Source organism: Cynoglossus semilaevis, chromosome Z, assembly GCF_000523025.1.
Source record: "Cynoglossus semilaevis isolate Cse_v1.0 chromosome Z, Cse_v1.0, whole genome shotgun sequence".
NCBI lineage: Eukaryota > Metazoa > Chordata > Actinopteri > Pleuronectiformes > Cynoglossidae > Cynoglossus > Cynoglossus semilaevis.
Genome location: NC_024328.1, coordinates 15,024,333 through 15,048,290, shown reverse-complemented (window position 1 = coordinate 15,048,290; position 23,958 = coordinate 15,024,333). Strand labels below are relative to the sequence as shown.

The window sequence follows — 23,958 nt, the reverse complement described above, 5'->3', positions numbered from 1 at the left end:
CCTGCTCTGCTTGGACTAACCTTTCCTTATTGGCTGAATGAATCATGTGACTTTGTCTTTTCAATAACTGGCAAGTTTTTTTTTTTTTGTTTGTTTTTTCGATCCGACTGCATCAGGTTACGGTTGGACCTCGATAGCAGCTACGAAAAATTAACGTTAAAATTAACTGATATTAACACCAAACTCATTCACTGAATCTGAAAGATACAAATATGAAAAAAATAGTCAAAATAAGCAGTTGTTGCTAACATGCTGTCGGATCCCAACCGCAATTTCTTCCCGGCCTTTGCGACAAGGGATGTAACGATTCACGATTTTTTGTCCACGTTACAATTTTGATCCTTCCCTTGTCCGAACTGTGAACGTCTTCTAGCCTAGGGATGTACGTAGGGACCCAACGTCTGGGTTTAATAGTGGGTCACAGCCAACATTTTTAGGAGCATACTGCCACCTGCTGTACTGGAGGGTGTAGTGTCTCGGTATGACCAGTGACTTTTTGCGATAACAGCCTACTTCTTACACCTTGATGCGTGTGCAAAATTATTAATTTTTTATTTCAACCAATAAGAACCGTCATAAATTTTTAAAAGTCTTTTTTTTACCGATTTACGATGCGTCGTTACATCCCTAATTGCGACTCCTACTCTGTGTCAACAGTTGCTTTCATGGATTATTGGCTTAAATATGATTTATATTATTTATATATTTCATATAAAATATATTTGTAAACTTTTCGCCACTGGTTAACGCTGGTACTGGTGCTTGATTTCTTTCTTCTTTTTTTTTTTTTTTTTTTTGGGGGGATGGGGGGGGGTATCGACCTATCGCCATCTCCTGTTAACCTGCCAAACGTCACATCGCTTCCCGCTCTAATCAGTCGCTCGCTCCGTGGCCGTCTGCTGGTGCCGACAGCCGCGTGGGTGGCGTTCACTAACAGCTGTGTCTCCGTTACAGTCCACCCCCCTCCACCTAGCCGCCGGCTATAACCGCGTCCGCATCGTTCAGCTTCTCCTCCAGCACGGAGCGGACGTTCACGCCAAGGACAAAGGGTGAGTCAGTGACAACACCACCCCCTGTAGGGGGGGAGCAGTCTTACAGCTGTGTGTCCAGAAGCTAACGTGTCTCCTGTGTCACCACAGTGGTCTGGTTCCGCTGCACAACGCCTGTTCCTACGGTCACTTCGAAGTCACCGAGCTTCTGCTCAAAGTAGGAAAAGTTTCTTTTTTTTTTTTTTTGTTGAAAATCACAATACTTAAAACGCTCGCTTACCGCCGCGTCACGAGGCACGACAGCTCCTGTCGCCTCACCTACTGGTTCTGACTCCCACCTCTCCTCTGTAGCACGGCGCCTGCGTGAACGCCATGGACCTGTGGCAGTTCACCCCCCTCCACGAGGCGGCCTCCAAGAACCGGGTGGAGGTCTGTTCCCTGCTGCTGAGCCACGGTGCCGACCCCACTCTGCTGAACTGCCACAGCAAGAGCGCCGTGGACATGGCCCCCACCCCGGAGCTCAAAGAGCGACTCACATGTGAGTGGATCACACACACAGTCAGACACACACACACACACACACACACACACCTTTGACCTTTGATCTTCCTTTTCGGTCCTGCAGATGAGTTTAAAGGTCACTCGTTACTGCAGGCTGCCCGGGAGGCCGACATGGCCAAGGTGAAGAAGACTCTGGCTCTGGAGGTCATCAGCTTCAAACACCCCCAGACCAATGAGACGGCTCTGGTTGGAAGATTTTTTTATTTACTTACTTCTGTTTGGTCAGCGGACCGCTCTGATTGGAGCGTTCACACCCGACCAAATGCCTGTATCGCACCACTTGATCATTTTGGGATCATAGCCTTATTCGCTTGTTGCACTCTGTGGAAAAAAAGGCATGCGGGAGAAGTAAAATTTGTCCGACTTTCCTCAACCCGCTTAACTCACAATTTACCCATGAGTGCCACCTCTTGGCTAACTTTAGCCCATGCCTTTTTTTTTATTCGTAGCTAAATCGTAGCAGCGCAATGGCGACTACACACACGGAAGTGATACGCTTGTCCGCCGAACTTCTCCGTTGAACTTCACGCAGGGGACGTCGGAAAAAAGTTGTCGCTGACTGGATGTACGATGGTGCCTGAAAAGTTGCGTTGAACTGAGTTGCGTCAAAATCTCCAGTCGCACCGCCTGATATTAAACCGCCTGTCGTCGCACCATTTACGTCGAGGAGCTGTCGCTCAATTCGCGCCTTTTTGCTTTTGGTGTGAACACCCCATAATGAGTCCAGTAAAGATGACCCCACCAGCAGGGGTCAGTATGCACTGACGTTCATTCCATGTTCTACCGCTGCTCTCTTTCAGCACTGCGCTGTGGCTTCTCCGCACCCCAAAAGGAAACAGGTGACGGAGTTGCTGTTGCGCAAAGGCGCCCACATCAACGAGAAGAACAAAGAGTGAGTTCGCGGCAGCGGGCCTTTGATGTTTCACGTTTGTTGTTGTTGTTTGTTGCTGCGTTTCAAATGCTAACAACTGTCGTTCCAGCTTCATGACACCGCTGCACGTTGCCGCCGAACGAGCTCACAACGACATCCTGGAGGTTCTGCAGAAACATGGAGCAAAGGTCAGTCCTCTCCCGCCGCGACGAGACGCTGTATCGACGCTGCTCGCAATCTGTATCGGCAAACATGTAGCGTGAGTAAACATGTGGTGTGTGTTCCGTGTCCAGGTCAACGCCCTGGACACCCTGGGTCAGACCGCCCTCCACAGAGCTGCCATGGCTGGACACATCCAGACCTGTAAGCTGCTGCTGGGCTACGGGGCCGATCCTTCTATCGTGTCTCTGCAGGGATTCACCGCTGCCCAGATGGGCAACGAAGCTGTGCAACAGATCCTCAACGGTAACCGTCGCGCTGTTGTCGCTCCTCTTTACTGCTGTGTTACTACAACAAACGAACAACGGGCGTAACCCCCGGCACTCCCTTGAACCCATCTGTCATTCTGACTGCAAGACTAATTTCAGGGCTGCCCTAATGAGTTGCATATAAAAACTGGAAATACAGTTGCCACTTCACTACAGTTGGTACTGTTTTTTCCGAACTATAAGTCTCTTCGGAGTATAAATTGCACCAACCAGCTAGCGGTTGTCCTTATGAAAATAATGAACATGTAAATTTTCAATGGTACATGGAGTAGCAGATACTGGTACACGAGCCTAGAGTGCCCTCTAGCGGCTGTCCATGTGAAAATAACAAAACATGTGAAATTATATATTTTAATATATAAATCGCAAACCTAGCCAAGGAATGAAAAAAAAAGTGTGACTTATAGTCCGGAAAATACGATACTCTTCACAATCGCAATGGAAACGTAAAATTTCTCTCTTTAGAAAATGTTCCTACGCGGAATTCTGACGTGGACTACAGATTTCTGGAGGCGGCTAAAGCAGGAGACCTGGACACAGTGCAGGTACATACCAGCAACTATGCATGAAACATTGCAGCTAGTTTCCGGTGTCAGATGATCAACTGACCGCGGCGTTGTCTCTGTGCACCACAGCAACTCTGCACCCCCCAGAACGTCAACTGTCGGGACCTAGAGGGGCGCCACTCCACTCCCCTTCACTTCGCAGCTGGTTACAACCGAGTGGCTGTGGTGGAATATCTGCTGCACCACGGAGCTGACGTCCACGCCAAAGACAAGGGGTGAGGAACGGGGGGAGGAGGGGTGACCCTACACCCAACTCAAGATATGTATTTTTTGTTCGCCATACAATGTTTTTTTTTTTAACTAAACTATCAGGTAGTGTCTCCTAGCCTACGTAGGGACCTGACTTCTGGGTTTAATAACCATCATTTTAGGCGCATACTGCCACCTACTGTACTGGAGGGTGTAGTGTCATGGTATGACCAGTGACTTTTTGAGATAATGTAGCCTACTCCTTACAGTGTGACTCGTGATTAATTTAATATTTCAACAAATGCGAGTTGTCACGCAATTGTGACGATTTTTAACCGATTTGCGATGCATCGTCATTTTGAGTCAAAATAAATAACAAATCCGCAGTTGATGTCAATTTTTTTTATTTATTTATTTATTTTTCTCCGTCCCTTCCTAGCGGTCTGGTCCCTCTCCACAACGCATGCTCCTATGGTCACTACGAAGTTGCTGAGCTGCTGGTCAGACACGGAGCTTCAGTGAACGTGGCAGATCTGTGGAAGTTCACGCCTCTTCACGAAGCTGCTGCCAAAGGCAAATATGAGATCTGCAAACTGCTGCTCAAAGTAAATATCCAGCGCCCTCCCGTGGAAGTGTTGACATCCGTTGTCGATGGTTACGCCTTGCTGAGGGATGATCTTTTTTTTTTTTTTTTTTTTTTTTCCCCAGCATGGCGCTGACCCTTCCAAGAAGAACCGTGACGGCAGCATGCCCCTGGACATGGTTAAGGATGGAGACACAGACATCCAAGATCTGCTGAGGGGCGACGCCGCCCTGCTGGATGCTGCAAAGAAGGGCTGCTTGGCCCGAGTCCAGAAACTTTGTTCCCCAGAAAATATCAACTGCAGAGACACGCAGGGACGCAACTCCACCCCGCTCCACCTGGCAGGTAAATACTGATGGCTGCTGCTAATGAAGAAAATATTCATACACTGAAATATCGCGATATTTCGTTTCGTCATCAGTTATTGATTTTTTTTCTCACCAATTCCCAGTGATTATAAATGTAGATCCCTCTGTTCCGATGTTGATCAAAATGTTCTTCTTGTTCCTCAGCCGGCTACAACAACCTGGAGGTGGCGGAGTATTTACTGGAGCACGGGGCCGATGTAAACGCCCAGGACAAAGGAGGCCTCATCCCTCTACACAATGCTGCTTCTTACGGGGTGAGTGTCACCAACATATATGTTTTATGAATTATATAACAACATACATATGTATATGTATATATACAGTATGTGTGTATATATATATATATGTATATGTGTATATATGTGTATATGTATATATGTGTATGTATATGTATATATATATATGTATATATGTGTATATATATACATGTATGTATGTGTATATATGTATATATGTGTGTGTATATATATATACATGTATATGTATGTATGTGTATATATCTATATATGTATATGTATGTATATATATCTATATATGTATGTGTAATGTATGTATATGTATATATATCCATGTATATACTGTATATATATTTATATTACTATATACTGTATGTATATGTATATATATATATATTTATATATATATGTATGTATGAGGTATAAGTTGCGTTTCCTTTTTAATTTTTGTCGTGATCTGATTCTCACTACAAACTAAAGATTTTCCTTTTTTGTCAACATCACTAAAGTTTTCATTGATGATTTACTTTTGTTTGGTTTTGTTACAAAAGCATAGATGTAGATTTTTTAATTATTTATTTGAATTGGAAGTTTTTTTTTTGTTTTTTTGTTTGGTTTTTTGACCTCATGTCTGTCTCATCTCAGCACGTGGACATCGCAGCTCTCCTGATCAAGTACAACACCTGCGTCAACGCCACGGACAAGTGGGCGTTCACGCCTCTCCACGAGGCGGCGCAGAAGGGTCGCACACAGCTGTGTGCCCTGCTGCTGGCCCACGGAGCCGACCCTACCATGAAGAACCAGGAGGGGCAGACGGCTCTGGACCTGGCCACGGTACCGGTTCTGTTACGTTCTCCGACTGCTGCAAATTTCTAGATTTTTTTAAAACAAATTTCATTGATGGGTCTACGTAAATTGTTCCACAGGCTGACGACATCCGGGCGCTGCTGATGGATGCCATGCCGCCGGACGTTCTGCCCAGCTGCTTCAAGCCCCAGGCCACGGTGGTCAGTGCTTCGGTCATCTCTCCAGCCTCCACACCGTCCTGTCTGTCCGCTGCCAGCAGCATAGACAACCTGGCCGGTCCGCTCACCGAGCTAGCTGCTGCCGCCAGTGCCTCTGGCGCCTCTGGCGTAGCGGACGGCGCCTCAGGCACGGACCGGAAAGAGGGAGAAAGTAAGTCCTGTTGATGAAGGAAACAGCAGAGTGATGGAACATTGACTCGAGTGGTGGTCCCAAACTAAGGGGCACGGGCCAATACTGGACCGTGATACATCAGTACTGGTCCAGTCGAATAGTATACAATATATCGTAATATATTGTATCGCCATAAGTATCGGATTGCTAGATTTCTTGCCAGTTCACACCGCTAGTGAATAAAAGTCTTTAGAAAAGGTCATAGAGGTCACACTTTCAAAATAAAAGACTGTTCACTGATAGGCTGAGTTTGACCTCGATGACCTTTACATTTGTTTTAACGTCAGTCCGGACGTTTTGTTTTGTACAAGAACTTCGAACAGTAAATGCGATCGTCAATGACGCAGAGCAACCGTTGGTTCAACTTGTCTCCTGTTGTTGGTTGACAGTGACCATGCTGGACATGAACATCAGTCAGTTCCTGAAGAGTCTGGGCCTGGAGCACCTGAGGGACATCTTTGAGAGGGAGCAGGTCAGTGGCTCAGAACGAAGAGGAGGGGGTTGACGGTTCAAGTCTCGGTCTCTGACCCGGATTGTTAACGATCGTTTCTTTTGGTCCAGATCACCCTGGACGTCCTGGCCGACATGGGTCACGAGGAGCTGAAGGAAATCGGAATCAACGCCTACGGCCACAGACACAAGCTCATCAAGGGGGTTGAACGGCTGCTGGGGGGCCAGCAAAGTGAGAAGGGGGTCGTGTTTGTGGAGGGGGGCGGGGGGTTAGTTCTCCTGTTTTTATTTTAACATCCGGACCTGGCGTTTGTTTTCAGGCGGAAACCCGTACTTGACATTCCACTGTGCCAACCAGGGCACCATACTGATAGACCTTTCCCCGGAAGACAAGGAGTACCAGTCAGTGGAGGAGGAGGTGAGCAGGGCAGAGGTCAAAGGTCACCGTAGCCCGAATGACAACTTCCTGATGTGGTTTATTGTCTCGTTCAGATGCAGAGCACCATCCGCGAGCACCGGGACGGGGGCAACGCTGGAGGCGTTTTCAGCCGATACCACATCATCAAGGTGCGGAACCGGAGGTCGCGTGACCAGTGGACGTCGTCCGGTCCTGACAGAGGAGTGTCTCACAAACTGTTTTCCCTTGTCCCTTCAGATTCAGAAGGTCGTGAACAAGAAGCTGAGGGAACGCTACACACACAGGCAGAAGGAGATCGCAGACGAGAACCACAACCACCACAACGAGCGCATGTTGTTTCATGGTAAACACACACACACACATGCTTGTAAGGTGTCAACGTTGGACCTAAACATTGTCTAATTAGACCAAAAAAATCTAGGTATTTCCGAGTTGCTAGCACCAAGATTCTTCATGCAATCCCTTGATTATTAAAATAGATCAAATTATTGAGCTGCAATGCCGCCATCTAGTGACTTTCACATTCATATACAGCCATTTTTCCCCCAAAACTATCGCATCATTTGGCCAAACCCAGATATTACATAATTATGCTAATATCGTGCCGATAATATCGGACCTCACTAAAAGAACCCTCGACGTTCATCTCGTCCTCCTCCAGGTTCTCCCTTCATCAACGCCATCATCCACAAAGGCTTCGACGAGCGTCACGCCTACATCGGAGGAATGTTCGGCGCGGGGATCTACTTCGCCGAGAACTCCTCCAAGAGCAACCAGTACGTCTACGGCATCGGCGGAGGAACGGGCTGCCCCACGCACAAAGACCGCTCCTGCTACCTGTGCCACAGGTGACCGTTAACTCCACCTCAGCCTGGGGTCTACAGCGCCCCCTGCAGGAACCATTTTTGGCACTTCACCCTTTTGAATTCTTCTGTTTTTTTGTTTTTTTTCTTTCACAGGCAAATGCTTTTCTGTCGGGTCACCTTGGGAAAATCCTTCCTGCAGTTCAGTGCCATGAAGATGGCCCACGCCCCCCCAGGTCATCACTCAGTCATCGGTCGGCCCAGTGTCAACGGCCTAGCATACGCCGAGTACGTCATCTACAGGGGAGAGCAGGTGAGTCCAAATCCTGTTTCCTAATCCGGTACAGGGACAGAACCCACATAACTTCTTGTGTGTTTCACGTGTCTCTCATGTTTTCCGACCCCCCCTGCCCCGCCCCCTGCAGGCCTACCCAGAGTACCTCATCACCTACCAGATCCTAAAACCAGAGAGTGCCGCCCAGTCGGCCGCAGGAGCGGAGCAGAAGTCGTAGTCACGGAGGAGTGCGGTCGCACCCAAGGACTTGAAGTCGGTCATTTCCTTCCATTGTAATGACAACGCCTTCAATTACCAAACACATTTCCAGTTTCCTGTCCAAGCAGGAAGCCGTGGTGACGTCACGTATTCTTCCACCTTCCCCTGAAGACTGTTTTTTTTTTTTTTTTTTTTGGCATTAACTGCGTGTTACCACAAAAGCATGTAAGGCCCAGTAAAGTGTGTGGGTTTCACCCTGCGTCTTCCCCACCCTTCCACCAGGGGGGGCACAAAAATAACAAAAAAATGGTTGCTTGTAGAGCTACAGTATGAAGTATCAGTACTAACAGTTTACCTCTAGTTTGTCGTCTAACCCCATGTTACCATGGAGACCCAGTGATGTCATCTTCAAATACACACACATGCACGGACACACACACACACACACTAATACTGGCTCTTTAACAGGATTTGTGACGCTGAACTCAAACACTACCAGACTGTGCGTTGTTGCTATGCTGAAATGTTAACCTTTGACCCCGCTACACTGAAACACTCGCCAAAGTCTTGAAATGTTTTCTTCACGGTTGGTTCCGTGCCGTCAAGGTTCCAACCAATCACAAAACCTCCTGAGGTCGTGGCAGTGTTGATGTCATGATGTCACACACACACATACACCGTCCGTGTGTCGATGACGGCTGTGGCGGACGCCATATATATATATACATATATATATATATATATGCCTTCCAGCTGGTTACCCAAGCACCTTTCTGTCGCCGTCATCCAGCGGACGTCCACGTTTAAGGAATTGCACTTTTACATGGAAAACTATTTTAAGTTATTATGAATTTAAAAATGCGAAACCTGCAGGCAAAATATTTGTACAGATATTGTAAATGGTTGTGTATAACTGTCGCTGTTTAACAGAACTTTCAGTAAGTTTAACTGTAAATGCCATTTGATTTTTGATTTTTTTTTTTTTTCTGTTCATGCCTTCACAAGTCTGATTTTTTTTTTAAAAGAAAATAAATGTCCCATTAACAGCTCCTGGTCAAGTCTATAAACTTCACTAACGTCATTACCCACGACTTTTTATACAAAACTATATTGTAACAACATTAATAAATGTCTCCAGATTTGTCACAGGTTGATTTTAATACTTACGGTTTATCGTCTTAGTCGGTAAACTTGGGAACAATTCTTTTCAGGATTGTTACCGCGTCGCGTGGAATGTACGTCATCACAACAACTCACAGCGGCGTCTGTGGTTAAAATTGTGTTAACATTGGACGTATTTTTGTTGTTATCGTCGTTATTTTGACGCTTTAGCAGTCATGTCGGAGAAAGGTTGACGGTTTTATCGAGTTTTCACGGTTCGTTTTTGTGTTGTCTCTGCGGACCCGGAAATGCTTCAACGCGGAAGTACGTAAACTTCTCAAACGTCACCCCAAATTTTTTAACAACATTAATAAATGTCTCCAGATTTGTCACAGGTTGTTTTAATACTTACGGTTAGTCGGTAAACTTGGGAACAATTATTTTCAGGATTGTTCCCGCGTCGCGTGAAATGTACGTCATCGTAACTGATTCGTCACCGCGGCGTCTGTGGTTAAAGTTGTGTTAACGTCGTTGTGTTGACACTTTAGAAGTCATGTCGGAGAAAGGTTGACGGTTTTACCGAGTTTTCACGGTTCGTTGTCGTCTCTGCGGACCCGGAAATGCACCGTCACGTTCTCTCCCTCCTCACGTTGGTCCTCAGCGTCGGCGAAATCTCTGCAGATTCCTATGGGATTACGGTGGACGCTGGGAAACCGCTGGGAAGTCTGAAGCACTTCTGGAGAAGCACTGGATTCTGGTGAGTTTTTGAATTTTTTTAAAAGAAAAATTAGCTTTGTTTTTATATTTTTAATGAAATGCGTCCTCTGTGACACAAGAGGGCGCTGGATTTTGGATTTGCTCCAGCAGTCGTTAGCCCCATCTTTTCTGTCAGAGTTGGAGAACTGATCCAGAACTTCTGTTTATGTCCAGCCCTCCTCTGCCTCACAGCCAGGCCGACCAGTTCGACCTGAGTGTGGACCAACAGCTGAACCTGGCCTACGTGGGCTCCGTTCCATACGGTGGGATCCAGCAGGTCAGAATACACTGGATGTTGGAGCTGGTCACTGCACAGTGAGTAAATATGCTAACGATACTGAACGATACCTGACGTACAGGAAGTAAAAATCCTAAACGATTGTATTAAAAACCACGATGACAAACGATAAGAATTGATTAAAAAAAAATGAATATTTGGTTGAGCAACCTGATTAAATTTAAAATAAATACTGTTAAATGTGGCAAAACTAGAGATCTTCGATATTAACATTTTGCCGAAATTGTCCAAAAAAACTTAATTTCCGATTCCGATATCGACCGATACAGATATTGGCATGGTAATATTTATTTATTTATTTATCTGTAGAAACCGCTGTATGAGTTGCTAGCACCAGCCTTCTGAAATGGATAAATTAAATGAGTTGCAATACTGCCATCTAGTGACATCTAGTGAAAGTGACTTTCTAGTGACATTTATCCCCAAACCTCTTTTTAGGGCACACATCATTTGGCGAAACTCGGGCATTGTGTTATCGGGTATAAATTTCCATTATTGGTGGAAAAACCGATAACGATTCTTATATGACATAATTGTGCTAACATCGGGTGATGACATCGGACATTAGTTAGAACAGGAAAGTCATTCAATAAATAAGAATCGATTAGAACTCAAAAGAAGCTTTGTTCGTCTTTGACCCCGGCGCAGGAACATCGACGGACGACCTCAGTACGACTTCACCAAACTGGACCAACTGATAGACCTGCTGACCATCAACGGACTGAGACCAGGTCCAGAACCGCCATCCACCCGGTCATTGGTCTGTGTTTAGGTCATGGGTCACAGTGGAGTGTTGTGTCGTTGTTTTCATTTTCTCAGGTTTCGAGCTGATGGGCAGCGTCTCCAACTTCTTCACCGACTTTGAGGATAAATCACAGGTGCTGGAGTGGAAGAACCTGGTTTCCTTGGTTGCCCAGAGGTACATCGGTGAGTGGGCCACTAACTCAGCAGTCAGCCTGCTCTGTGTCGTCAACACTTCTGTTGTTTCCGATGTCGTCCACAGGTAAATACGGGTTAGGCCCAGTTTCTGAGTGGAACTTCGAAACCTGGAATGAACCCAACAACAAGGACTTCGACAACGTGACGGTGTCCATCCAAGGTATCAAGTCATATCCCCCGACCCTACTCCCTAAAGGTGCCAAACGTACGGGTCGTGGGGCCAAAACCGGCCTGCTAGCATGTTCAATCTTTATTGAACATTATGAAGTACCGCAGTTGTTCTCACTCCAGGGTTCCTGAACTACTACGATGCCTGTTCTGAGGGTCTGCGAGACGCCAGCCCTCTCCTCAGGTTCGGGGGTCCTGGAGATTCCTGTCATCCACCCCCCCACTCCCCGTACTGCTGGGCCATGCTGCAGCACTGCTACAATGGCACCAACTTCTTCACCGGGGAGACCGGCGTTAGGCTGGACTTCATCGCCCTGCATAAGAAGGTGGACGACTCCTTCATTCGTCATCGTCCCTTTACCATCAGACGTCTGTGACTACTGACTCAAATGATCGGTCTGTGTCTCTCCTCAAGGGGGGAGGCTACTCTCTGCCTATCCTGCAGCAGGAGGTCCAGACTGTGGGGGAGATCATGGAGCGTTTCCCGAAGTTTGATGGAATCCCCGTCTACAACGACGAGGCCGATCCTCTGGTGGGCTGGTCCACGCCTCAGGAATGGAGGACGGACGTGACCTACGCTGCCATGGTGGTGAAGGTGAGGTGGAGGGAGGGAAAACAGAAAAGAGGGTAACATAAAAAAAAATATATATATATACTGTATATATATATATATATACTGTATATATATATATATATACATATATATATGTATGTATGTATGTATATATATGTAATATTTTATAGGTACCAATAATATATATACTGTATATACATAAATATATATATATATATATACTGTATATATATATATATATACATATATATATGTATGTATGTATGTATATATATGTAATATTTTATAGGTACCAATAATATATATACTGTATATACATAAATATATATATATATATATATATAATATATTTTTAGTGTATGTACATATGTGTATGTATATATGTGTATATATGTATGTGTATATATATATACAGTATATATATTATTGGTACCTATAAAATATTACATATATATACATACATACATACATACATATATATATGTATATATATATATATCCATATATATATGTATATATATATATATACAGTATGTATAAATATATATTTGTCTACATTTCCACCGACGTCAGGAAGGTAACGTCAGTTGAAACAGTGCAGTGTTTCAACATTAGCCCAATTAGCCAAGTTAGCTTCCTGACTAAGTTATGATGTAAATGTCAGTAAAAATCTGCCGTTTGGTTTACTAGTGTTTGGCAGCATGTAGTTCCTTTTCGTGGCCAGTAGATGGTGCTACGCACACGTTCGAAAAGCCCTGTGCCATGATTCACTTACACTGTTGTTTTTCCACCATGTCGTTATTTTACGTATGTAGGCAGTTTAACCAGTAGAATGCTGTATTTCAGCGGTTAGCATTAGCTGCTTAGCGATAATTGTGTTAGCGGTGCGCTAGTTCATAAGGTATTTTTTTCCTCTGTTCGTTCACTTCCATTTAAAATGGTAACTTTACGGTTATTATTATTTAATGATGAAAATGTAATTTATATTCACGCATTTTCTCGTGTTTGACGTTTGCACAGTACTGCACACAACCCGAAGAGGGCGTAGTAGAAATAAACAATGCATTAGTTGAATCAACATAACTAATATATTTACGTACTTTAGCACAGTATGACTGAATACTGTACAGCATTAGCCAATCGTGAGTATTTTTATGAATCCTAACTGGTCACTGATTGTGTTCCTGGTTCCAGGTAATAAACCAGCACCAGGAACTGTTGCTGAGCAACTCCAACACCAGCATTAACTACACTCTGCTCAGCAACGACAACGCCTTCCTCAGTTACCATCCTCACCACTTCACTCAGCGGACGCTGACCGCCAGGTTCCAGGTCAACAACACTCGACCCGCTCACGTCCAGCTGATCAGGAAACCCGTTCTGAACGTCATGGGCCTGCTGGCTCTGCTAGGTAACTACACGTGCTACCGTTCTTTACAGGAACTCTGGAGAACACCGTTGAACAAGTTCTTCCCACGTTCTGTTTCGACACCTGAACATCTCCTAGCCTACATAGGGACCTGACATCTGGGTTTAATAGCGGGTCACGACCAACGTTTTTAGGCGCATACCGCCACCTACTGTACTGGAGTGTGTAGTGTCATGGTATGACCAGTGATTTTTTTTTTTTTGAGATATGTGAGATTTTTTTATTTCAACTGATGAGAATTCTCACATATTTTTGATTTTTAACGGATTGACGATGCATCGTTACTCCCCTAGTGTTCAACGCTGATCGGTGCGGTCTTCTAATTCTTTACATTTTTCTTTCTACACTTAAAAGGGAAAAAAATTGGAGCAGAGAGTAAACGTCGTTCTCCACCTGGTTCTTGTTTCCTACCCATGGTACCCACCCATGGTACCCATGGTACATGTTCATACCCGGGACATCTTCCTTGTCTTGTATTCAACATACAGGAGAGACCCAGGTCCTGGCTGAGGTTCTCAACATGAGGGGAAGCGGTGTTGTCACCGTGGGCGTCCTAGCCAGTACCCACAAACCCCTGGTGCCCGGAGGCTCAGACGGCTGGCAGACGACGGTGTTACTGTACAACAGTGACGACAGCGACGCGTCCACCGACACGGATGATGTCACAGTGAGGGTCAAAGGTCTCCCCCCACAGAAGGGTGAGTTCGAATTTGTATTTTTTTTACCCACGTTTTTCTCGGAGTGACTCTGCTTGACACCGGTCCTGTCTCAGGTCTCAGGTACGTCACGTACTACATGGACAACAACGTTAGCAGCCCATATCAGCAGTGGCAGAACATGGGCCGCCCGGTCTATCCCACACCCCAGCAGTTCAGACGACTCAGACAAACGGAGGTCAGTCTGTGGGTCATGTTAGAATCGTTATTGGTTTTCCAACAACCTTTCAAACTCTAACGGGCTTCTAGCCTTTTTCTATGCCATCTGTTGGTGAAAAACAGGCATTACAGGGTAAAGGCAGACATTTGATGATAATATAAATTAATATTTTATGTAATATTTCGGGCGAGCCAAATCGGCCACATCCGGCCCCCCGGGCCATAGTTTGAACCACACCTGGTTCGAGCCGCGAGCTTTAACCCAATGCTGTGACGTCGTGTCGTTTCAGGACCCCCGTGTCGATGGACCCTGGGACGTTCCTGTAGGAGAACCTCTGACGCTGAAGGCCAGGCTGCCTGTTCCCTCGGTCCTCCTCGTCCATGTCTGTGCTCGGCCCACAGCTGCGCCGGACCAGGTGAGTACCGTGGCACCGAACCAGGTACCTCAGACCGTGGGTCATTATTAGGTCAGTGTTTGAGGACGAGTTGACGGAGGTCAGATGGAGGTCAGTGATGATCTGTGTCACACGTGTTTCACCAGGTCAATGGACTTCGCTTCATTAAGGTCACCAAAGGTCAAGTCCTGATCGTGTGGTCGAGTCACTGTGACAACTCCAAGTAAGAAAACTTACCTGAATATATGTGTATTTATATATATATGTGTGTATTTATATATTTATATATATACATACATACATATATAAACATATATATCTATACATATACTGTATATACATACATAAACATATATACATATATATACATATATACACGTATATATACATATACATACGTGTATATATACATATATACAGTACATATATATATATACACACACACACACACACATTTCCTTGATCACGCCCTCTCCTGCGTTTGTCCGTCCAGGTGCATCGGTACATACGAAGTCGAATTCTCGTCCGATCGACAGAGCTTCCGCAGGATCAACGACCGTGACAGTGTTTTCACTTCGTACGTTTTCTCACCAGGTCAGAACTCCGTTGTCTCTCTACAGTCGTTACCGTTGTCATGGCGACGCACGACCTACAGACAGTCGGTCAACACCGTTGACCCCTGTTGTTCTTGTTGTTTTTAGTGGACGGCGAGGTGGACGGTCTGTATAGAGTCCGGGCCGTGGACTACTGGGCCAGACCTGGACCGTATTCTCTGCCAGAGAAGTATTTGGAGGCGCAGTAGAAGAAAATGAAATACTGCAGTAATACACAAATTCAGATCTATTTCTGGTTTTTTTTTAACTTGATTTTTTTTTTCTACAGATCAAAATGTTTTATATTAAAGTTCTGAACCAAGGTCTGAACCTCAGCTGTTTTTTTGTTTTTTTGGAAATTACTTAAATGTTCACAGTCATATGAAGACAAACACAGCAGTGATTGTAGACTTCTGTATTAATGACAAGGTTTAAAAAATAAACAACACCTCATGAGGGTGAAATTACAGCTGACATGGAAATTAAACTGTTCTATGTCGGAATAAAGAGGAGTCCGGGAACTGGTCCAACACGTCCACAGTACTGAACGGACCAGAACCCGGGTTTAACATTGGCGCCTCCAGAGAAGAGAAGAAAGAGGAGGAGGAAGAGGTCGGGAGTCACACCATCACAGCCTTACTTCAGGATGGTGTCTTCGTTTGCTGCAAAATCAAATTGAAAATGAGTGAATAATTATTTATATAATTATAGTGAAGGAGGTAAAAAAAAACTACCTTCTGCCAACTTGGCTAGGCGCTCCTGCTCCTCGCGGACCTTCCTCTCCTCCTCTTCAATCCTCCTCTCCTCAGCAGCGATGGGCTTCAGGTAGCCTGAAAAAAATAAAATAAAAAAAACACTTTGAGGCTCCAGGCTTCACTCATGTTCGTCAATAATATATATTAACAACATTATATTAATATATATATAATAAAGTCCAATGTAACGAACTTTATCTAGAAGAACTAATTATTGAGTAAACACTAATTTATTTGCTAATTTTAAAAAGAACAACAACCTTTCCTTTGCGTTAAGGCCTTAACAAAATATTAATAAAACGGTGTTTGGTAAAATGGAGCCGTTAATGGAGAACATGGCTGACCTCGGTGAAGTCAACACAAGGTTAATAACGTAGGTTAATCAATGCTTTACAATATGTTTACTAAAATGTTAACAAGAACTCACTGTATCTCATCTTGCCGTAGACGACACCCAGAATCAGAGCTGAATACCTGGCTGTCTGCAAGGAGAGAAAAAAACAAACAAAAACACGTACATTAGAGCGTAATTTAAAGACGGTTATTAATAAATAAACTACGGCGTTTTTTTCTTTACTACTGACGTCGATGTTGTAGCTCCGTTTTACATAATTAATATTCATGTGTTCAGCTATAGTGTTTCAAAACGACAACATTTCCCTTCCGTTATTTTTCTTACTTCTTACTTATGAATACTACATAAATATATATAGTTTTTCTTTTAAAAAATGACACTAACAGAAAATGTACAACTGTGTAAATCCACTCAAAACACCGACATTCATTCAATTCATGTCACCTTGCTAAGAAACTAGCCATGTTTTGTCGGCATGCTACCCGGCTATAAATTAGCACGTTAGCGTTCTCCGTTCAGCTGACAAACTACGACAAAAACACTGAGGTTGTTTAAAATGTTGACTTAAAAAAAATTAATAAGAAAAATACAAACCTTAATCAAAGGCGACACCGCAACCGGAGGAGACATTGTGATGAGCGAGGCTAACTGCTAGCAGCAGAGGTCACTTTATCACCGCAGGGGACGACGGGAAAGGGTAAGATCTACTTTTGCTGCGCCGAGTGCTGCCGACGAGCTCACGGTTCGCTTGCTGCCCCCTTCTGGCTTGAAATATTAATACATATACACGGTTTTCTCTAGTTTTTTAACGTAATATAAAAGCAGCAGAGCTGTACACCGGAAATAACCGTCTGTAGTGTGTACACATAAAAGGCTAGCTAGCTAGAGCTAGATAGCTTTGTGCTAATTAAATGTTCATTCGTCGTATATAAATACAAATTATTCCAAACGACTTATTATTATAATAATTATGTTAAAACTGTAATTAAATACTGCGTCAATAGCTTCCTTCCAACTATATTTGACAGTAAAGCGGCGCTAAATGTTGTGACGGATCGCAGTAATCGGAGGATAAACTACAAAAAAAGGAAACTAACAATAACAATGTGGAAGGAGGAACGTCGGCCAATCAGAGGTTTGTTGCTTCGAAGGCGGGGCTTGTAAACGAAGAGCAAATCACAGCGAAGGTTCGTCCTGTTGTGGAATTGACAGAATAGACGACGACAGTGTGACCACCGACCACCGCGGCTGTCCACTCTCTCCCACATTACTCCCCCTGCCCTCCCCCCCTCCCCTCTTCCTCTCTCCCTCGCTCTGTCAGTGAAGTTTCGAGAGCGTCTGTCGATACGTTCTTCAATTTACCGTCAGGATGCACGATATCTTAAAATGTTTCCTTTCATTTTAGTGTATTATTATTTCCATCGTTTGGATCAGTCACAGATAAAAACAGGTGAGAAACACTGACCTCTAGCTGCCGTTATATGATATATTCTCGCCCAGAAAGAATTTTTGTCACATTTAGGAATGTTTATTTACTTTGAATAGATATAAAAAATAACACATAAAAAATAAATAAACTTTTTCAATTTTTTATTGTTCTCTGCTGATATAAATTTAAAAGAAAAAAAAATTCGGAACAAAGCAAAGGTGAAAATCGGCGGGGACGTGTCTTTGTTTATTCCGTCTCCATGGCGACTAAGTTTTTACTGTGTCCATTTGTCCTTGATAACGTCACTGCTGGTTCCCAAACCAGTAGCTCAGTTTGTTGAGTGTCCTCCTGGCGAACCTCACCTCGCCCCGGTTCTTCAGCGAGGCCGTGTACTGATTGGACTTGAGTTTGGAGTAGTAGTCGGAGAACTTGTTGAAGAGAATGGATATGGGCAGACCGTTCAGGATGATGCCGAACGCAATGCAGACGAATGCGAAGACTCGGCCCAGGATGGTCTCCGGGTAAACGTCACCATAGCCCACGGTGGAGATGCTGACCTGTGGGGTGAACAGAGATCACGTGACTCACACTGTCATCTAATAATAATAAAAATGTTTAAAATTCAAATTTGGAGTCGGCTAGCCTGATGCCATCGGTCCCCGGTTGGCCGTTACTGTAATACCACACCGTTGTTGAAAGATCATTAAATTTTCAAAATAAAACGTCTTTTAGACCTTCGTCTGTTAGCATCGGAGTCTGTATGACCTTTGACCTGTTGTTCAGAAATACTGACATTAAAATCGATATGACTGGATTCGTTTTGAATTAGTAAAACTGAAGAACTTTTTTTTTTACTGTGTCCCGCTACCAAATGATCTATGGACCAGCACTGGTCCCCGGACCAGAGGTTGGAGACCCCTGCCTTATATAACTAAATTACAGGGCCTTGTTATCAATTTCAAAACCAGACAGAAATATTAAAGAAAAAAAAGACAAGTCAACGTTGTCAATCTTTTTTTTTTCTGTCAGCCATCTTGCTGCCTCGGCGGTGGTCGTACTACGATATTGCAGATAATCATTTCCTTCCCCGGGATTAAGGTTAGGATTCTGCTGTTTGTCCAGACAATCTGTTACTGCATTTATTCAGAGGTACAGCAGGCGGGAGGGGTCGCGGAGGTGGAAGGGGGCAGTTTAGCTTAAGTCAGGGGGTTTTTCAAATTGGGTGAGTGTTAGCCCCCCCTATAGAGGAGCGTTGACGAGAGACCACTTTTTTCAACTACTTACAGCTGCCCACCACCAGGCATGAGGAATACTGGTGAAGTTCGTCTGCGGCATGTCGTGCTCCACAGTGTATACCATGGCAGAGAAGCTGAAGATGCCCATGGTGATGAAGAGGAACAGGCACCCCACCTGCTGGTAGCACTGACGCAGCGTGAAACCAAAGGCCCGCAGGCCGGTGGAGTGTCGGGCCAGTTTCAAAATGCGAAAAATTCTCATGAGTCTCATGATCCTCAGCACCTGCCCCAGCTTCCCCACCTGGCCCACCGCCTGCATGTCGGCTTCGTGCTTCATGTAGTTTTCCTCGTTGTCGAAGAACTCCAGCACGCCCTGCAGGTACTGAGGCAGGATGGCGATCAAGTCCACGGTGTTGAGGACGCTCCGGCTGAAGGTCTTGATGTCTGGGGTGGACACCAGACGGAGGAGGTACTCCACGGTGAAGAAGGTGATGCACATGGACTCCACGTACTCCCAGTAGGTCTTACCGCTCAGCTGACCACTAGGGGTCCTGTACTGCATCTCCTCCACCGTGTTCATGGTCATGGCCACCAGGGAGATCAGGACAAACAGGCTGGAGGCCACGGCCATCAGCTTGGCCTTCACAGAGGAGAAGGGTTTCTCCATCAGGTTCCAGATGGCTCGGCGCCTCTGGCCCAAGAACATGTCGTGGAACAGCTCCTCGTCCTCCTCGATCTCCATCTCGGCCTCCAGTTCCCTCTGGATCTTCAGCTGCTCGTTCAGCTCATCCTGCCGCTCCTCGAAGGAGATGCGGCAGCAGCGGTGCGTGTTCTTGATCCTCACGCCCCAGTAGTTGATTTCTTCCAGGAAGTTGCGGGGACACAGCTCGTCTTTGATCCACAGCACACCGGTCCGGTGGAAGTTGAAGATGCTGTGGAAGATGTCCGGGTCCCGGTCGAAGAAGTACTCGTTGTTGGTCACGGTGTAATCGTCACACAAGTCCAGCTTCATGTTGTGATCGGTGTAGGTGGCCAGCCGTCCTATTCTGGTTTTGGGGTACATGGCGGCCATGTTGTAGGAGATCTGGTAGGGCTTTCCTCCTACGTTGATGTTGATCATGTAGTTCCTCTTGGACGGAGAAATCTGCCTCATGTCGTCGTCGTCTTCGTCCTCCCTGTACTCGGCGTAAATGTCGTAGATGTCTCTGCTGAGCTCCTGCATGGAGTTCCATGTCTTGACGCAGCTCTCCTTGGCCAGAGGGTAGACGACCTCAGAGGGTCTTCGCGGACTTTTGGAGTCGGTGACCTTGTAGTTGGGGAAGAGGCTCTGTCTCCTGTTCCTGAAGGTGACCACCTTGCTGGTGCTCCCCATGTTGATCCCCCTCAGTCAACTAAGCACGCTGAGGAGTTCCACCTGCCAACATTACTGTGGTCTAATACCCCGCTCTTGCTCCCCCCACTCCCGTGACAGGAGGAGGATGTGCCCTGGCCCCATTAATAATGCTGACTGAGTCGATCCGGAGCTCAGCGCACATGTAAATACTCTGATCCCCGGCTGATCTGATCACATGACACCACGTTATCCATATCTGGACAAATTCCCCTTCAAGAAACTTCCCTTAGTCTCACTGACGTTTGTGACCTAATCTCTGGTTCATGCATCTGTTGAGTGGACGTAAAGACAAAGGCATTAGCGATTAGAACCGATGCTTCCGGAACATGCGTGTCGGCCGTGTGTAGTCTGTGCATTAATCTTTAAAATCCCTACAGATTACTGAAGAATGTCATATCGGAAACCTGGTTTTCCGTCGTCTGTTGGAGCGATACAGGACACGCCCACATTTTGTTGTTTTCACAATTTTACATTTTCTTATAAATGTCAGAATGGTTCAAGCTCCAGTTGTCTATTTTATTTTATTTTTTATTTGGAATTTTTACTGCTTTAATGTGAAAGCAGTTAACCCTCTGACAAACAGGTGGCGCTAGCTGAACCAGTTGGGACTCAGCTAATTATTGTCCATAACTCAGACGCTGCTGAATCCTCTTTATTGGGCATTACGGTATTACAGTAGAAGTCCTGCATTACTGCAACGCTGCCCTCTGGTGGCAGCAAAGACTAAAAGGACTAATTAAAGCTTCAGTCTTATTGTGGAGTATTTATTATATTTATTTATTTAGCTAACATTACACAATTAAAATGACATAATTTAACGGTTTTTTGTTTGTTTGTTTATCTGTCGTTTGTCTGTCGTCACTTTGGAGCTTGTACAACCATCATGCTAACCACATCGATTTATTTATTTTATAAATATTCCTTGTTTTTTTTTGTTTTTGTTTTTTTTAACTTTAAATCGCAATACCTGTAATCGAAATATAATTCAATCTTAAACGAAATCCCATCCGGTAGAAGTATTATTTTGAAACGCTGAGGCGGTAATTGTTGATGACGTCAGCAGCATCTTGAGAAAACAGTCCCATTAAAAAGGAAACCAAGGTTGTCAGGGTGAGGAGGACTGAAGCAGACTGAAGGTAAGGCTTATTTCGTCACCGTGTACACCCCGTCTTGCAAACGTTGTTACCAAATACAGGTTTAATTTCTAAAAAAAAAAAAAAAAAAACGAGATACAACCAAGTGTCAGGGCAGAAGAAATGCTAAAGCGCGAGCTTAACAGCTAGCTGGAAACAAGCTAACCAGGCTAACGGTTCTTTTAGCGACTCCGAGAGACAAAGCTGATGAGCTGTGATGGTACTAGCGAGGAAGATGAAGGATATATACGGTTACGTTAATGACACTGACGGTTTTATCGATGTAAATTATTTTTAAATACTGATTAATGTTAATAAGACAATGTTTTATACTTGGCACCAAAACATACGAGCTCATTCGCGTTGAAACCCGACGTTCGGTATTTGAACGTCACATTGTTTTGATTTGATCAAGTCAACGTTATTAATAAACACATTCGCGGGATCCGTTTCGGTTCTTTTGGACAGCGGTAGCGTCACGGAGGCGCTCCGGGTTGATAGGCTGTACCGTCGTCGGTGTTAAGACGCGGCGGTGGATTGAGTTCTGTGGACCGTGGAAGTCCTTTAAAGAACAGTACATTCGAAGTTACAGTCAACGATGATATAGTTGACTATTCCAGTCAGTCTTGTCTAGTACAGGTCACATTCGACTTAAAGGAACATTCCCCCGCACCAATGCCCCATTATCACAGGCCTGTGCCGCTGGTCCAGAGCAGGACTCGAACCTCAGACTTAGACTCGTAGCAGACCTTTCTAGGAGATGACCTTCGCGGGGGTTAAGAATTCACAAAGTTGCGCATAAACGAACTTCTCACGATAATATCCAGAAATGCACCAACCCCAGACCAGTCTGTACATGCTCGTCTCCGACCTTTGACACCGATGATGTATTTTTACCTAGAAAGTTTTTTTTTGCCATTTTCTTGAAATCCTCCTTTGAGACCCAAGTTCCCGAAATGTCAGCAGATTTTGAAAACCATCCCATCTGCCTCTTTCTACTCCGTGCTGCGTAGCATTAGCCGCGCACTGAATAGCTACTATTGTTTTTTAAATATTTGTTCACCCAGATGGTACTTCCTGTCTGAACCCTAACAGATCTTATTTTCCAAAATTGTCCATTATACGATATGTAAGAACAATGAAATACTCTTCCACTAAGGGTCAGCAAATGTCTATAAAACCAACTAAAGTGAGAGACTTTGTGTCTCTTTTTTTAATTCCTGTGACCAGCGTTAGCGTTGTGTTCAACTAAACAGGCCCGGGTTTCAAACTGAGTATAAAAAAATTGTGCGTAAATTCCAACTAGAAGGTCATTATATTTTTTATGACACGTGCTTTTATTGGTGTGGCAGAAGAACAGTTGTGAATCAGTGATGGGCTCTCGTCAGCAAAGTGATCCAAACAGTAATGTGTTTGAAACCCCTCCTGCTGACGGCGCACATTCACAGGAAGGGAAGGAGGCGTTCACTGTCCTCTGTCAGCATCCGACCAGGAAAGTGTTGTCGTCGTTGTTGTTGTCGTTGTTGTTGTCGTTGTTGTTGCTGAGGTAATCGTTAGACCAGTGTTTTAAAAGCACTCTTCTGTTGATTTATTTATGGGGTAATCCAAAGGTTGGACGGAGTAAATGTGAAGTCAAGAACGGCTCAAGGAACAATAGTTAGAACAGTGTTCCGTCAGAATGTTGTTTTTTTTGTTTTTTTTTTACTTGATCTAACGGTTACTTATTAAACCAGAACTCTCAGCTGCACTTTCAACCTAAACATTTATTGTTATATTACGATTCCAGTTGCTGGTTCCTGGACTTTTTTCAAACAGCTGGTCTGTCCTCTGTCCCTCCTCTGGACAGAGGACAGACCTGTCTTTTTCTTTTTTTTTTTCAATCCACCAAATTCCCCTCACGTTATGTAATTTAGTGCAGGAGTGTCCACACTTTTTTGGATTTGGCGCTACTATTATCATAAGCAGCAGCAGACTGAAGTGAGCTACCTACCCTGAAGACATTAAATAATATTCTAGTTTAAATTGACTAAAAATGTACCCCTGTTTAGTTGACGATATACTGGCAGGAATTGAAGAAAGACACAAAGATTTTCTTCAACAGATTTTTTAAAATTTTAATAATCATCTTTTGCCACCTAGTGGAATAGGATTTAAATGATCTGCCTGTCAAGCATTGACACTCCCTTCGCGGTATATCCGAATCTACTGGTATATTCGGATCTAGTTATTGGGCGCCCCTGATGTAGTGGCATGTCTATGACTCTGTTGTTTCGGACTTTATTTTGACATTCTCCCCCCTCTCCCTTCTCTCTCTCTCT

General features: G+C 44.6%; 3 protein-coding genes across 7 annotated transcripts in view; 2 read left to right on the top strand and 1 right to left on the bottom strand.

The window, feature by feature from the left end:
- LOC103398090 (tankyrase-1) overlaps nucleotides 1-8,502 on the top strand; it is a 14,763-nt gene extending 6,261 nt beyond the window's left edge. The window contains exons 7-28 of one of the 2 annotated variants that reach the window (XM_025052964.1): nucleotides 955-1,049; nucleotides 1,140-1,206; nucleotides 1,341-1,527; nucleotides 1,615-1,736; nucleotides 2,351-2,442; nucleotides 2,531-2,609; nucleotides 2,715-2,886; nucleotides 3,375-3,454; nucleotides 3,545-3,690; nucleotides 4,104-4,269; nucleotides 4,373-4,592; nucleotides 4,760-4,869; nucleotides 5,497-5,685; nucleotides 5,778-6,027; nucleotides 6,438-6,520; nucleotides 6,610-6,730; nucleotides 6,819-6,916; nucleotides 6,991-7,065; nucleotides 7,154-7,259; nucleotides 7,578-7,764; nucleotides 7,876-8,032; nucleotides 8,145-8,502. In XM_025052964.1, coding sequence (XP_024908732.1) covers nucleotides 955-1,049; nucleotides 1,140-1,206; nucleotides 1,341-1,527; nucleotides 1,615-1,736; nucleotides 2,351-2,442; nucleotides 2,531-2,609; nucleotides 2,715-2,886; nucleotides 3,375-3,454; nucleotides 3,545-3,690; nucleotides 4,104-4,269; nucleotides 4,373-4,592; nucleotides 4,760-4,869; nucleotides 5,497-5,685; nucleotides 5,778-6,027; nucleotides 6,438-6,520; nucleotides 6,610-6,730; nucleotides 6,819-6,916; nucleotides 6,991-7,065; nucleotides 7,154-7,259; nucleotides 7,578-7,764; nucleotides 7,876-8,032; nucleotides 8,145-8,231 — 2,889 coding nt within the window. In that variant the 3' untranslated portion in view covers nucleotides 8,232-8,502. The remainder of the gene's footprint in view (nucleotides 1-954; nucleotides 1,050-1,139; nucleotides 1,207-1,340; nucleotides 1,528-1,614; nucleotides 1,737-2,350; nucleotides 2,443-2,530; nucleotides 2,610-2,714; nucleotides 2,887-3,374; nucleotides 3,455-3,544; nucleotides 3,691-4,103; nucleotides 4,270-4,372; nucleotides 4,593-4,759; nucleotides 4,870-5,496; nucleotides 5,686-5,777; nucleotides 6,028-6,437; nucleotides 6,521-6,609; nucleotides 6,731-6,818; nucleotides 6,917-6,990; nucleotides 7,066-7,153; nucleotides 7,260-7,577; nucleotides 7,765-7,875; nucleotides 8,033-8,144) is intronic. The other variant, XM_008336592.3, reaches the window with a different exon arrangement.
- Nucleotides 8,503-9,686: 1,184 nt separating this feature from the next.
- On the top strand, nucleotides 9,687-15,925 carry idua (alpha-L-iduronidase). Of its 4 annotated transcripts, none has more exons than XM_025052966.1 (14): nucleotides 9,687-10,070; nucleotides 10,244-10,384; nucleotides 11,016-11,098; nucleotides 11,187-11,294; nucleotides 11,371-11,502; nucleotides 11,598-11,800; nucleotides 11,920-12,069; nucleotides 13,243-13,459; nucleotides 13,966-14,175; nucleotides 14,250-14,371; nucleotides 14,643-14,768; nucleotides 14,894-14,970; nucleotides 15,241-15,341; nucleotides 15,449-15,925. In XM_025052966.1, exons 1-14 carry the CDS (start codon nucleotides 9,934-9,936, stop codon nucleotides 15,547-15,549), a joined length of 1,908 nt encoding a protein of 635 aa, XP_024908734.1. In that variant the 5' UTR covers nucleotides 9,687-9,933; the 3' UTR covers nucleotides 15,550-15,925. The 4 variants fall into 4 exon arrangements, with proteins under 4 accessions (XP_024908734.1, XP_024908733.1, XP_008334815.1 ...); XM_025052965.1 differs by having other exon boundaries at nucleotides 9,694-10,070; nucleotides 11,890-12,069; XM_008336593.3 differs by having other exon boundaries at nucleotides 9,704-10,070; nucleotides 11,371-11,466; nucleotides 11,890-12,069.
- LOC103398092 (potassium voltage-gated channel subfamily V member 2-like) lies at nucleotides 15,741-23,952 on the bottom strand. Its single transcript, XM_025052968.1, has 5 exons — nucleotides 19,164-23,952; nucleotides 17,045-18,436; nucleotides 16,523-16,577; nucleotides 16,075-16,170; nucleotides 15,741-16,002 (listed from the first exon to the last, which is right to left on the bottom strand). Exons 1-2 carry the CDS (start codon nucleotides 20,484-20,486, stop codon nucleotides 18,182-18,184), a joined length of 1,578 nt encoding a protein of 525 aa, XP_024908736.1. The 5' UTR covers nucleotides 20,487-23,952; the 3' UTR covers nucleotides 15,741-16,002; nucleotides 16,075-16,170; nucleotides 16,523-16,577; nucleotides 17,045-18,181.
- Between the last annotated feature and the right edge of the window lie 6 nt (nucleotides 23,953-23,958).